The sequence below is a fragment of the Dromiciops gliroides genome, chromosome 3 (assembly GCF_019393635.1).
Source record: "Dromiciops gliroides isolate mDroGli1 chromosome 3, mDroGli1.pri, whole genome shotgun sequence".
Lineage (NCBI taxonomy): Eukaryota > Metazoa > Chordata > Mammalia > Microbiotheria > Microbiotheriidae > Dromiciops > Dromiciops gliroides.
The window spans coordinates 222,584,904-222,599,468 of record NC_057863.1 but is presented as its reverse complement, the minus strand read 5'-3'; the positions used below and the strand labels follow the sequence as shown (position 1 = coordinate 222,599,468).

The following is a 14,565-nucleotide window of genomic DNA, read 5'->3' as shown; positions in this document are numbered from 1 at the left end:
ACTAGGAAAATTACTGCTTGCTGTAAAAAGCATGCAGGTAAGTAAAAAGTATACTGGTTTCAAGATGAGGACTTGGGTTTGAATCATGACTTGTCATAGGAGCATGTAGGGCAGTGGAAAACTTGACGGTTTTGAAATGAGGACCTGGGTTCAAATCTTGCTTTTGTTGCTTACCACCTCTGTGATCTTGGGCAAGCTGCTGTTTTTTTTTTTTTTTACCTCTTTTGGTCTCGGTTCCTTAATCTACAAAATAAGGGGGACTAGAGATGATCACTAGAATTATAGCTTTAGAGGGAGAAAGGACTTTGGAGACCATCAAGTCATAGCCCTTCATTTTACAGAGAAGGAAACTGAGGCCCAGAGAGACTACCACTTAGGACTTTAAGGTTTGCAAAGTGCTTTCCAAATATAAAATCTCAAATGATCCTCACAACAACTCTGAGAGGTAGGTGCTATTGTTAGCTCCATTTTACAGATGAGGAAACTGAGGCAGACAGTGGTTCATCGACCTGCTAGCCAGTAAGTATCTGAGGTCCTATCTGAACTCAGATCTCCCTGACTCTGAATGCAGAGCCCCATCTAGCATCAGAGGTAGATGGAAACCCAGTCATTCTAAACCTATCATCTTATTAATATTGTTCATTTCAATGAGATACATTTCCATTTCCACATTAATCTTTAAATCCTAAATATCTTCCTGTGTGCTATCCCAGGACTAAAACAGGTTCTCCCTCTCTTTTATCTTTTTCATCCATGTTGTAGATGCTCTTTTTCTTCCTTTTGTTTCTGTTTCTGCTGGCCCAGCCCTCTTCTTTTCACAGTGTCAGGGTCTCCTGACTGGTTGGCCAGTTAAGCACATGGACATTCTTCCCTTTTCTCCCAGGAATGTTGCCCTGTACTACATATAAATATGCAATAATATATGTCTGGTGTGTGGGAGCACGTGCGAGGTGTGTGTGTGTGTACATTGATACATATATTTCATTCTTCCAAGATCAGGGACTTCCCTGGGAAAGTTACTGGTTGATAACGACTGAGAAAGTCTCTCAAAGACATTTAAAAATTTCTGGCCTTTTTCCTGTTCTCTTTTCTAGGCTGCCTTCTCTGCTCCACTAATATGCAGAAAAAGAAGGGGGAAAAAAGCCCAGACAGACAAAAGGCAGAGATATCCCTCTGCTGATTCAACTAGAATCCAAATTTGTGGAATTTCTTTTGTCCCTAAACTTCTTTCCCCAATCAGAAAGGAATTAAGAACTTGGGAAGAAAAGGTGTGTTTGATGATCAGATCCTCCTTGGAGGAAATAGAATTACTGGGGCCCAAGGAAGTGAAGGTGTCCTTTTAACTGCTGTCCGCTGAAACCTAGAGAAAAGCCCACCCTCCAGGATGTGATATTTTTGTTTTATTAACACTATTCCTTAGCATAAGCTCTAAAAATAGAAACCTGGGGTGTTTTATTTGAAGGAAATTAAAGATATTGTCCTTTCAAATGGTAAAAGCCAATTTACAAAAAAAAAAAATTACAGTGATACCATTTGAAGTGGGGGAGGGAAGCCACCTAACATGGCTGTAACATGTAAAACACAGCATTAATTACAGAAAAAGGAAACTGAATCCTTTCTTCCCCTTTCTTCCCTAGGAAAAAGGAAGTCAAGTAGATAAAGAAATGAAGAAGTAGACTTGACTCCTAGTTGATGCATACACATATATCTCTGCACAGGCATACATGTGTAACATTTCACTAATACTCAAAAGAATAAGGAAAGCACCTTAAATTTATGTGATTTTTAATTGATTTCAGAACATTTCTACTGGGGGGGGGAGATAATGTATATTTTGAAAATTTCCCTGTGTTCTCTAAGAAAAATAAATAAATATTCAGCCCAACAACAAACAGCTCTTTAAAAAAAATCAGTGAATTCTGCTATCGAGTACAATGGACGACTCACAAAACAGGTATACGCAACAATTTCAAGGTGCAGATGGTATCCACCAATTTAGGTGAATTGTACAATTCAAGATCCAAATGCTCTCAAGAATCTAAATTAATTCAAGGTGAACTAAGATTAATAATAGACAGGCAGTATTAAGGCACTAGGACTGTCTTCAAAAACTGGTGCTCAGTGTGGAAAATACGTCTTTTTTGAAAGATAAACTCATTTTTTAAAAATCTTCACAGAAATCTTTCTAAACCTCACGTGTTCGAGGACACCCATTGGGATGAAGTAATTACATGCACTTGGGATTTGAAATCCAGTATGTCAAATATTCAAGGAGGCCTCTTGAACGTTTTTATATGTAGGAAAATGAGGCAAAATTTAGTAAAAAAAAAAAATGAAGCAACTTCCTGTTTTCCCCCAACTCACTGCAGTTTTTACCCTTAGAAACCTACACCCAAGTTAAGTGTGTTTAAGTTGCAGCTTCTGCAAGTCCATCAGAAGCAAATGAAGAAGCGATTCCAACAAGAATCACAAACACCGCTTTCCCTACACTTTGGGGTGCCCACCATTCGACTCAGGTCAGCGGAGTAAGAATTAAATAGAAGACAAAGAAAGAGGGTGGGTGGGGTATGCCTTTGGTGCTCGCCACTCCGGAGGTATGGAAGCTGAGTCACAGAAAGCCCAATACATTCCGCTTTCCGCAGTGTGTTAGTGAGGCGGGCAGAAATTGTAACACGTTCTGGGTTTTTCTGGATTTCTGCCTAAAGACAATACCAATTTTCAAAGTGAAGGAATGCATGTCATGCCCCAGGTACAACAGACCTCTAGGCAACCCACATCTGGGAAGTGGGGAACCACATTTCCAAATAAATGCATCTTTAAATAGATAGATTGTTTGGGTCTGGGCAGCATAGTATAAAAAGAAAGGATGGTTAATTCGATTCCTCTTCACCTCTCTCAGTCTTCCAGTATTTTAAAAGTATTTTCTGGGTGTCTATCTGGTGTCTGTGTGGGTGTGTGTTGGAGTTTTTTTTTTTCCCTCTTCTCTTTTTCCCAAAGCTGAACTATTCCAATCTAGAGAGCAAAGTAGTGCAAGCAGAAAACGGGTTAAATCTTCCTGACTATGACATCAGCCTCATTTGCATAGGAGGGAGGATATAGCTGCTCCGCAGCGCTCCTTAGTCTACAGTTCGGAGCTGCCACTTCGGAGATCTGACTTACTGGTGCGCCCCGCCCGTCACTGGTGAGGATCCCGTTCCTATTTCTCCCCCTTTTCTCCCCTCTCCCCTTTCTTTGAACATCTCTAGATCTTAAAAGCATTTGGGGGGGGGTTGAGGGGAGGAATGCAGAACCCCAATTAGGACGTCTGGGAGGCTTCAACCCTAAGCTTTTGGGGCTTGGAGAGCCCCTTTTGGAGATGGCCACATCCTTCCAGCTGCTCGTTTAAAGCTTAGGAATTAGGGTGCGTTTTACCCATGCGAGAGCGAGCCTAAATTGGTCTCGGTGGCCGTTGCTGCCGGGGGTGCCTTCGACCCTCCCTTGCTTCCTTTGTTCCGGTTAGACCGAAATCTGGGGCTTCTGCGCCCCTAGGAATGCGGAGCCTCAGCTCCTATTCAATTCCCGGGCTGCGCTCTTATTGTTTCGGGAGGTGTGGAATGCCACCCCCATATGCGTGCTTCATTTTTTAAATGTTAACATCTTGCAAAATGGGGCGAGAAAAAGGAAAGCAGCCTTGCTAATTTCCAAAGTGGCAATGACTGTGAATGGTTCTGGGCGGTGGCGGGAGGAGGTGGAGGAGGTGGGAGGGAGGGAAAACGCTTCCCGGGTCTTTAAAATTCGGGCAACGTTGAGTCTTTTCTGACTGCATTGTTGAGCAAGAGAAAGCGGAGAGGAGGAGGGAGGAGGTGGTGGTGAACAGTTAAGGGCGGTGGTTTGAGCTTCCTCTGACTGCAGCTCTTTGTGAGGGGGGGTTGGGGGGGAGAGGGAAGAATGCCGGACTCCTTCCAAATCTTAACCAAGATTGCAAATAGGGTAGAAGCATCTCTCCTGCCCTGCAACATTTGGAATTTTTAAAAATTTTCAACATCATCGTGGTTTTTAAAAATATATATAATAATTTTTGATGGTCTTTTCTGCTCCTACGGAGCCTTCTACGCATTGTTCTTAACAGGTCCCTCTCTAGCCCGGGATGATTTTTAATACAATTTTTTAAAAAAATGCAGTTAGCCACACAGTACTTGATTGCTTTCTTGCTATGTGATTTGAATCTCCCACTTTTAAAGGAAGTGCCCTTGATCTCTCTTCCCACCCCCCACCCCCGCCCCATTTTTTTTAACCTCTACCCAACTTTGAAATAATAGGGGCTTGAGGAGGTTCTTTAGTCTCCTAAGAAGAAAGAGGAAGATACTCAGTTGCACAGAATAAAAGAGGAAGGAGGTGGTTTTGCTGCTGGCTTAGCCTCTGCGGAAGAACTGGGGGGAGGGGGGAAGAGAGAGAGGGTGGGTGGTGGATTTCTCACCAAAAGCTCTGTTTTCCTTTGTATGCAGCTTAATCTGCAGAAATGTCTGACAAACCAGATATGGCTGAGATTCAGAAATTCGATAAGTCTAAATTGAAGAAGACAGAAACACAAGAGAAAAACCCACTGCCTTCAAAAGAAAGTAAGCTGCTTCCCCCCCCCCCTTTCTCTCTCCCCCTCCCAACCCCAACCCCCAATTCCCCAGCACAGATCTTGCAACTGGGAGAAAAGACTTAGGCAGGAGGGGCTCTGGATGGATGGATGGATGGATGGATGGGAGGGAGGGGCTGAAGGAGGAGGGAGAAGAATGAAAGGCAGAGGAAAGCCGGGGGAGGGAATGAAGGCAGGAAACATTTGCGTACTTGGGGGGGGGAGGGGAAGGTATTAAATACATAGCATTAAAAAAGGAAATTGCTGGAGATTTTCATAGGGGGTTCAAATGAAGCCACCCTTTAAAGGAGAACTGGGTTGTTTAGAACGATCTTAAATTAAATGGGGGGAGGAGGGGGAAACCCATGTTCATCAGGTCTCAACCTGTTTTCTCATAACTCTGGACTTATAATGATTCTCTTTTGTGTGTGTGTGTTTGTCTTTGTGTTTTTGTATGGTTTTTTTGTTTGTTTTTAGCAATTGAACAGGAGAAGCAAGCGGGTGAATCGTAATGAAATCTGCCCTGCCAATATGCACTGTACATTCCACAAGCATTGCCTTCTTAATTTTACTTCTTTTAGCTGTTTAACTTTGTAAGATGCAAAGAGGTTGGATAAAGTTTAAATGACTGTGCTGCCCCTTTCAACATCAAAAGAATAAAAGAACTACTGACATTGAATTGAAGGCCCAGCCGGCTGCCTCTTTCCATCTGCCTGTCCTGGCTAGTTTGGGTCCTGGTGGCATTAAAAAAAAAAAATCTTTTTTTTTTTTTGAAAGAGCTTGCATGTTGGTGAAAAGAAGAACCCGGGTGGGACTACAGTAAATCTAGTTAACAGTAAAAATGCAAAGCTGTACCGAGGTCCTGGCAAGCTGTCAAATACAGTTAATCAGAGTGCCATTTTTTTTTTGTTCAAATGATTTTAATTATTGGAATGCACAATTTTTTTGATATGCAAATAAAAAGTTTTAAAACCTGGCTGGTATTGCTGTGTTATCTTTGGAAGATCAGTGTTGCTGGAAGAAAACTTGCGTGCCTGTCTGACTCTATAACAGGGAGATGTTTGGAAAAAAGCAATAAATGCCAAAAAAATACATATATATATGTTTTTTTAATGTTGGGTAAATCCTATTGCAGGATAAGAATTTTCATCCCCAATTATGTAAAATATTTGTATATATGACTAGCTTCTGTACTAGTTATCCATGACCTTGTTTTATTAGGTTTGCTTTATTGTTAGAATTTGCTTTTATTTACCTGTAATCAGCATATCTATGCTTGTTGAAGTATTGTGGAAACTGCTGTATCCACATTTTGGGATTCTTTTAGTGTGACCTAATAGCTGGAGATCAGTTTGTAACAGTACCTTAAGTCTAGCACTTCATAAAATTATCCAATTAATGGCATTGGTTGCAAATACAGCCTGGTTGAGAATTTCATATCTAGTAGCAGGGGAATTGTACATGTGCTTTCACCTTATTGTTTGATGGCCTAATTTCTATTCAATGATAAAAATGATCATTATCTTTGTCCAATAATTGTGGATTTTGAAAGTTCATTGTACCATCTTGTATTTGCATAATAAACCTTGATGGACTAAAAGCAGAGTAGCTGGCAGTCTTGAGTGATATTTAATTTCTTTAGCTTTTAATATGATTAAAATTTCACTTGAGCTTTTGGTTAGAGTTCTTAAACTTCTCTCCCATTTTAATTGGGTCTAATGGCACATAGGCAATTCAAGCAGAATCATTTCTCATGGGTATCTCTTAGGAAAATAGAAATGGATCATAATTTTTAAAAAGATCCTCCACTTTTTCCGGGAAGATGAATTCTTTAGGGTGTGGTCATAACTTTTTTATTGGGGTCATTAAGGGCAACAGCTTTTTCATTGTCCATTTAAATTTGAGGCAGATATAAAAGTTTGTACATTTCTTATCCTTAGAAGCAAAGAATAAGTAGAAATTAAACTTAGGTAAGCAAACCAGGAATTTTTTAAAGAACGTCAGGAACAGCTTCTAGATTTTTTTCAAGACAACTTTGCCTTGGTAGAAGAGGGGGGGACATGGATTGGTAAATTCATTTCCTTCAGTCATTGACTTTGAAAAAGGCACAGGAAACCATAGAGCTGCGGTTTTATGAAAAACAAGTTGATGGGGGCTAGATGGTTTTAATCTGGGAGGGTGTTTCGAACGGGGTGACTAAAACCCAAACTAAGCCCTCATAAAGGACAAGTTGAGGCCGGTGAGTAGTAAAGGATTGAACTGCTATGTTTCCTTACATGAAATAAACCTAAAGGAAGAGAATAATGATTTGCTTAGAATGCCTGGTCTGCAACGGTGCAGGAAACAGACGACATGATTACAAGGAGGAGGCACATGCACTCTCTCTCTCTCTCTCTCTCTCTCTCTCTCATACTAGATATGTTGGATACTATGAAAAGACCAAACAGGTTTGTGTTACATTGTTTTGTTTTCTTTTTAACATTTCACTGCATGATCATATCTTACTTATGGTTATACCCAAGTTAAAAAGCAAAATTCACATGGCATGGGGGAGGGGAATGATTCATGAGATTAGTAATAGAATATGGGGCTTTTCAAGGAAGGAGGAGGAGGACAGAGCCAGAATTTATTGCAATATGGATTCAAAATTTTTGGATCCCGAGCAGCTAGGTGGTGCAGTGGATAAAGCACCACCCTGGATTCAGAAGGACCCGAGTTCAAATCCAGCCTCAGACACTTGGCACTTACTAGCTGTGTGATCATGGGCAAGTTACTTAACTCTCATTGGCCTGCAAAAACAAACAAACACAATTGTTGGGTCCTATGTTAAAAGGAGGTGGGTACTTGTTTATTCCTATACTCAATAACAAGAAACAGACATTAACAATTGAATAATTAATGATATAATAATTGAAAGTATCAAGTAAAACATTATTTGACTAGTGAGAAAATAAACTAGACTTAGAACTAAAAGATATTAATGCTTAGTATTAGCACTCAGTTTGGAGGGGTGGAGGAGCAGATAGGAGACTATCCTTTTACTTACATAAATCTGGAACCTAGGAATTTCAAAATTATTACACTGAAGCTCACAGATGAAGAAATTGAGGTCCACATGAGTTACAGACCTTTCTCAAGGTCAGACAATTCAGGTGAAGGATTCCACCAACTCTGAATTCATCAAGAAAAAAGGAAAAATATATGAGAGAGGGCAAAGGAGAGGAGACCTGAACAGTAAAAGACAATCTGAGACACAGCAATGTTTGTTTTCTTAAAATCATATTTCTCATGCTGTGCCCCAACTTATTTTATGCAGGCCACAACTCATTTACTGAAGAGCTGATTGGTTTACAATCTGGGCAACTACATCTTCAAAGTATACAAGGGACATTAATAATAGCCCTATTCTGGATATGAGGCTTATGTTGATGCTATCAAAATAGTTCATTTTTATCTAAAATTATAGCCCACCACCCCCCTGACACACACACACACACACACACACACACACACACACACATTCTTTGAAGGGTTATTGGAGCAGAGGCAAATTTGAAGCCTATTTTTGAACAATGTTGAATGTACAAAGCACTACTTCCCTAATAAGCTTCACTTCTTTCTTCCTATTTAGAAATCAATATTAAAAAACCAACTCCCAAATCTTAAGGCAGGTTTTCTATCATGACTTACATAGTTTTCCAAGGGAATTAAATATCCTTTCCAATGCAAGTCTTCCTAATTCATTTCTTTTGTAGGTAATGACAGATTAATTCTAGTATTAAGCAACTGAAATGTTATTAGTAATAGCTACCATTCACATAGCATTTCCCATGTGCTAGCCACTATGCTAAATGCTTTACCATTATTATCTCATTTGATGGTGACAACAACCCTGGGAAGTAGGTGTTATTATTATCCCCATTTTTCAGTTAAGGAAACTGAGGAAGATTGAAGTTAAGTGACTTGCCTAGGGCATGGAGTATTTGCACAGGTACTACATTTTACTTTGAAATTTTTTCTTTCATTATTTTATTACAGTAGTGAAAAAAATATTTTTTTTTCCGAAGGGATAAATAGGGTGACGATTCAGAGTGAGAAGAGACATGAGAGATTGTCTAGTGAGGTCTTATTTTACAAATGAGGAAACAAGCTTTTTCTTTTTTTTTTTCATCAAAGTCTTTTATTATTTTCCAATTACATGTAGAGATAGTTTGCAACATTTGTTTTTATAAGATTTCCAGGTTCAATTTTTTCTCCCTCCCTCCCCTCCCTTCCCCCTCCCCAAGACAGCAAGCAATCCGATATAGGCTATATATGTACAATCACCCTAAACATATTTCTGCATTAGTCATGCTGTGCTAGAAGAATCAGAGCAAAAAGGAAAAACCTCAAAAAACAAAAACAAAAAAAAGAGATAGTATGGTTCAATCTGTGTCTAGATTCCATAGTTTCTTTTTTTTCCCCTGGATTTGGAGAGCATCCTCCATCATGAGTCTCTTGGAACTACCCTGGACCTTTGGCACCACTGAGAAGACTCAAGTCCATCACAGTTGATCAACACACAATGCTGTTGACATTGTGTACAATGTTCTCCTGGTTCTGCTCATCTCACTCAGCATCAGTTCATGTAAGTCCTTCCAGGTTTCTCTGAAATCTACCTGCTCATCGTTTCTTACAGCACAATAGTATTCCATTACATTCATATACCACAACTTGTTCAGCCATTCCCCAATTGATGGGCATCCCCTCAATTTCCAATTCCTTGCCACCACAAAAAGAGCAGCTATAAATATTTTTGTACATGTGGGTCCTTTCCCCTTTTTTATGATCTCTTTGGGCAAAAGACCCAATAGTGGTATTGCTGGGTCAGAGGGTATGCACAGCTTTATAGCCCTTTGGGCATAGTTTCGAATTGCTCTCCAGAATGGTTGGATCAGTTCACAACTCCACATACACAATACATTAGTCTTCCAATTTTTCCACAGCTTCTCCAACATTTATTTTTTTCCTTTTTTGTCATATTAGGTGTGAGGTGGTACCTCAGAGTTGTTTTAATTTGCATTTCTCTAATCAATAGTGATTTAGAGCATTTTTTCACATGACAGAAAACTGCCTGTTCATATCCATTGACCATTTCTCAATTGGAGAATGACTTGGATTCTTATAAATTTGATTTAGTTCCCGATATATTTTAGAAATGAAGCCTTTGTCAGAAATACTGGCTATAAAAATTGTTTCCTAGCTTTCTGCCTCCCTTCTAATTTTGGATGCATTGCTTTTGTTTGTACAAAACCTTTTTAATTTAATGTAATCAAAATCATCCATTTTGCATTTCAGAATATTCTTTATCCCTTGTTTAGACTTATACTGTTCTCCTTTCCATAAATCTGAGAGGTAAACCATTCCTTCCTCTCCTAATTTACCTATGGTATCACCTTTTATGTCTAAATCATATACCCATTTTGACCTTATTTTATTATAAGGTATAAGATGTTGGTCTATGCCTAGTTTCTGCTATACCATCCTCCAGTTTTCCCAGCAGTTTCTGTCAAATATTGAGTTGCTCTCCCAGAAGCTGGAGTCCTTGGGTTTATCAAACAGTAGATTATTAAAGTCATTTACTACTGGAAACAAGCTTTTTCAGAAAAGGATCCCTGGTTGCTAAGTGTCAGAGGGAGGATATGAACCCAGATCCTCTGACAGCAGATCCAGCAGCACAAGCTCTTTCAGCATTGGCTTTCGTCAGTCCTAGCTCTAACCAGCATGAGGTAAATGAGACTCTGGTCCATGGCACCAACATGTGGGGCATGATTCTCCCCTGATAACCTAACCACTGGGATACCTTTTTGGACCAGACTTCATCTTTCAAAAGACAATTCCTTATACTGTTAATGCCTTCACCATCCTTTCCCCCAACTCAATTGTTATTGCTTCAGGTTGAAAACGTTCCAGTAACAACTCTACTGAGTAAGCTTTATGCTTCTATAGTGTTTAGAGAGCTCTAAATGTGTATTGAGGAGCACACCTGGAGTCAGGAAGAGTCAACTCCCTGAATTCAAATCCAGCCTTACCTGTGTGACCCTGGACAAGTCATTTAACCCTACTTCCCTCAGTTTCCTCATCTGTAAAATGAACTGGAGAGGGAAATGGAAAACTAATGTCTTTGCTAAGAAAACCCTAAATGCAGTCATAAAAAGTCAGAGTTTACTCATCAAAGACAGAGGGTTTGTTTTTTTCTGGAGTTGGACCTGTGATTTAATTGTTATGGTGTGGAAATTCCTTCCAATAAGAATTTCCTAAGGCACTTAGAATTTAGATGTCTTATCCATAGTCATACGAACTAGAATACGTCTGAGATAAGACTGCAGGTTTTCCTCATTCAAAGCTTAGCCTTATACTGTGCTACCTCTCAAAAATAAATTACTTATATAAAAATATATATTCTTTATTTTTAAAAAATTTGGCCTGGCACTTAATAAATATTTATTTATATGGTTTGACAGATTTGTTTCCCACTTATTCTCATTTGAATTGATTACTATTTATCAATATATACTTTTAATGATTTAATGTTTTATTTCCCCCAGTTACATGTAAAAACAATTTTTAACATTTTTTAAAATTTTGAGTTCCAAATTTTCTCCTTCCCTCCCTACCCCCCTTCTCATTGAGAAGGCTAGCAATTTGATATAGGTTGTACATGCAAAACATATTTCCATGTTAGTCATGTGAAAAAAAAGACCCCAAAACAAAAACAAAGAAAGTAAAAAAAAAATATGCTTCAATCTGCATTCAGATTATATCAGTTCTTTCTCTGGAGATGGATTGCATTTTTCATAAGTCCTTCGGAATTGTCTTGGATCATTGTATTGCTGAAAATAGCTAAGTTCTTCACAGGTGATCATTGTACAGTATTGTAATTACTATGTACAATGTTCTTCTGGTTCTGCTCATTTCATTTTGCATCAGTTCAAGCTAAGACTTTCCAGGTTTTTCTGAGAGCATCCTACTCATGCATTTCTTATAGCACAATAATATTCCATCACAATCATATACAACTAGTTCAGCCATTGCCCAGTTGATGCTCATTCCCTGAATTGCCCATTCTTTGCCATAATATTATAAATATCTATTTTTAAACAATAGTATTGACTCAAAGATTCCTTTTTTCTTAGTTCAGTATCAGAAAAGGCCAAAATTAAATGAGACATTTTGATGTTAGGATGAATTTTAAGTTTCAATCTGCAATTTTTTTTCAAGTTTTAAGATTCTACCCCCCCCCCCATTTTGGAATTAATGACTCCAAATGTGCCTGAATTTCCCTTAAAAAACATAAATCCATGGGGGCAGTTAGGTGGTGCAGTGGATAAAGCACCAGCCCTCGATTCAGGAGGACCTGAGTTCAAATCCAGCCTCAGACACTTGACACTTACTAGCTATGTGACTCTGGGCAAGTCACTTAACCCTCACTGCCCTGCCAAAAACAAAAACAAAACAAAACAAAACAAAACAAAAACCACAAATCCAGTGGAACACTCATGCAAATCCTTGGCTAGATTTGCAATCACCATATTTAACTAACACATGGAGGTTATGCACAATAGCTCCTATTTTATAGAGTTGCTTAATCCTTGAGTCTAATGCCCAAAGGCAAGGGAAAGGACCAGAATCCTCTGACCAGGGGTGGGCTAAAGCTATTTTACATTGGCTGGTAAGAACTGTTGAATTTTCAGTGTGAGCTTCTATATCTCAAAAATTGGCAAATACTATCCACCTGGGCTTGATTTATTGTTTTGTTGACTGTCTAGCCTTAAGAAGTGATAGAGAAAATATTAAAAATACAGATTAAACTTTAAATTATGGGGTGTGTGTTTTTTTCTTTCTTTCTGGACAACCATTTGAAAAACATTTACCTCTGCCTTTGATACAGATCCTGATGGCAACAGAAATATCCCAGGGTGAGGCAGTGTACCAGAAACTTATTTCACCCATAGAACCCAAAATAGAATTTGTGGACTGAGGCATCTCCCCCCAGAAAGAATGTAGTGAGAAAAGATCCCTAAAGATATATATTTTGTTCTTGGCTCTCTTGGGCTTCAGTTTCCTCTTCTACAAAATGAAAAAGTTGGATTAGATAATCTTATAGCTCATTATTTTGGGGAAACTCTGTTATTCTTTGAATTAGTTGCAGACTATATAGCTGCTATTAGATTTCCAAAGGAATATTTTTTTTTACCACATTCGGTGGACTTTAATCACCTGTTGTGCCCTGGACTTAATAGCACTCAAGAACTCAAGGGCAGGAACCAAGTCTTCTACTTCTGATTCCTTCCTTACACCTACTGCAAACAAAGTAAGCTCTCCCTACTTGAGTAATTATCTCATCACAATTATTTTTAGGATGACAAGGCCTCGGGTTTTTAACAGAGATCACTAGCAGACAATTTTGGTTTGTGAACTATATTCATAGAGCAGTTTGAGCTATTGCAGTCATATAATCAGCCGTGAGCAGGAAATTATGCATTTCCTCCTTTCTACACTGAGGCCTGCGAAAGTGTGATACTCTTGGGCAAACCAGCTGTCTGTCTGCTTCTCTGAGAGTGGTTTCCAAACTAGAGTTGAAAATGGCTAATAATTTCCTTATTTAAACAATCTTTATTGCGCCCTCCATCCCCCCACCCCTCTAACTTAGTTTGTCAGTGTTAGCATGAAGCAATGGATTGTGATCATTTTCAGTTCTTTGGTGTTTGGGGGCTTTGCTTATGATTTTACATGTTCCCTGGGAAGATCAATGAAAAATGTTTCAAAGTTGCTATGTGGCTAACCACCTGATTGGCCAAGAATATCCAAAAGGCTTTTTCTGGCAGAAATGTTCGCATGGTTTTCAAATATATATGGCTAGAAGAGCCACCTCCTTATTCTGGTTTGTGTCAAACTGATAAAATGAATGACTAATCTTGAATCTTTGCAAGACCTATAATTTGTTTTTCGAGGGGGGATGGTAAAAAAATACTTTAATAGTTTAGTGGAATCTCATCTGTATGAGTATTACCTACAGATCATATGCAGTATTCAAGACTGACCAACTAACTGTTAATCCTTCTCTTGCTACCTGACCTGCCCATCACCTTCTTATTTCTCTTCTTTTACAAAGGTCATCATTGGAAATAGCCTACTTGTACTCATCACGTATCTCTCCAGTGACCTTTGAATCTCTCACAGTTTTGATTCATTGCAGATTATAGTTTTCCAAAATTTTCAAACGTGGTGAGATTTTGTTTTTATTTTATATTCTACCTCCTTTATCTCTGGCTTCATTTGGACACTTTCCCCATCCCTAATCCTATCTTTCTTTGCTATTTAAGATAAACATTTAGGAAAAACAGAATTTTACTCCAGGCAAAGGTATTTCTGCTAATTTTAGCCCACTTATTACTAGTTTTCTGGCTGAGTCAACAAGCATTTATTTATATAGCCAACTAGGGGCCAGGGATAGTAATAGGCACTGAGGGAAGGAGGGGAGGGAGAGAGAGGGAGGGAGGGAGAGAGAGGGAGGAGGGAGGAGAGAGAGAGAGAGAGAGAGAGAGAGAGAGAGAGAGAGAGAGAGAGAGAGAGAGAGAGAGAGAAGAAGAAGAAGAAGAAGAAGAAGAAGAAGAAGAAGAAGAAGAAGAAGAAGAAGAAGAAGAAGAAGAAGAAGAAGAAGAAGAAGAAGAAGAAGAAGGAGGAGGAGGAGGAGGAGGAGGAGGAATGAGTGTTAGGTGGCATAGTGAATGAAGAGCTCAACCTGGAGTCAGGAAGACCTGAATTAATTAAAATGCACCCTCAAACACTTACTAGCTCTTTGACCCTGGGAAAGTCATTTAACTTGTCTGCCTCAGTTTCCTCATCTGTAGAAGGAGGATGCCAATAGCACCAACCTCCTAGGGTTGTGGTGAGGATAAATGGAGATATTTTTGTAA

General features: G+C 39.0%; 1 protein-coding gene across 1 annotated transcript; it reads left to right on the top strand.

Annotated features, from left to right (window-relative positions):
- Positions 1 to 3,067: 3,067 nt before the first annotated feature.
- Positions 3,068 to 5,582, top strand: TMSB4X (thymosin beta 4 X-linked). Its single transcript, XM_043996733.1, has 3 exons — positions 3,068 to 3,181; positions 4,485 to 4,598; positions 5,084 to 5,582. The coding sequence occupies exons 2-3, from the start codon at positions 4,499 to 4,501 to the stop codon at positions 5,116 to 5,118; spliced, it is 135 nt and encodes a 44-aa protein (XP_043852668.1). The 5' UTR covers positions 3,068 to 3,181; positions 4,485 to 4,498; the 3' UTR covers positions 5,119 to 5,582.
- Positions 5,583 to 14,565: the final 8,983 nt, after the last annotated feature.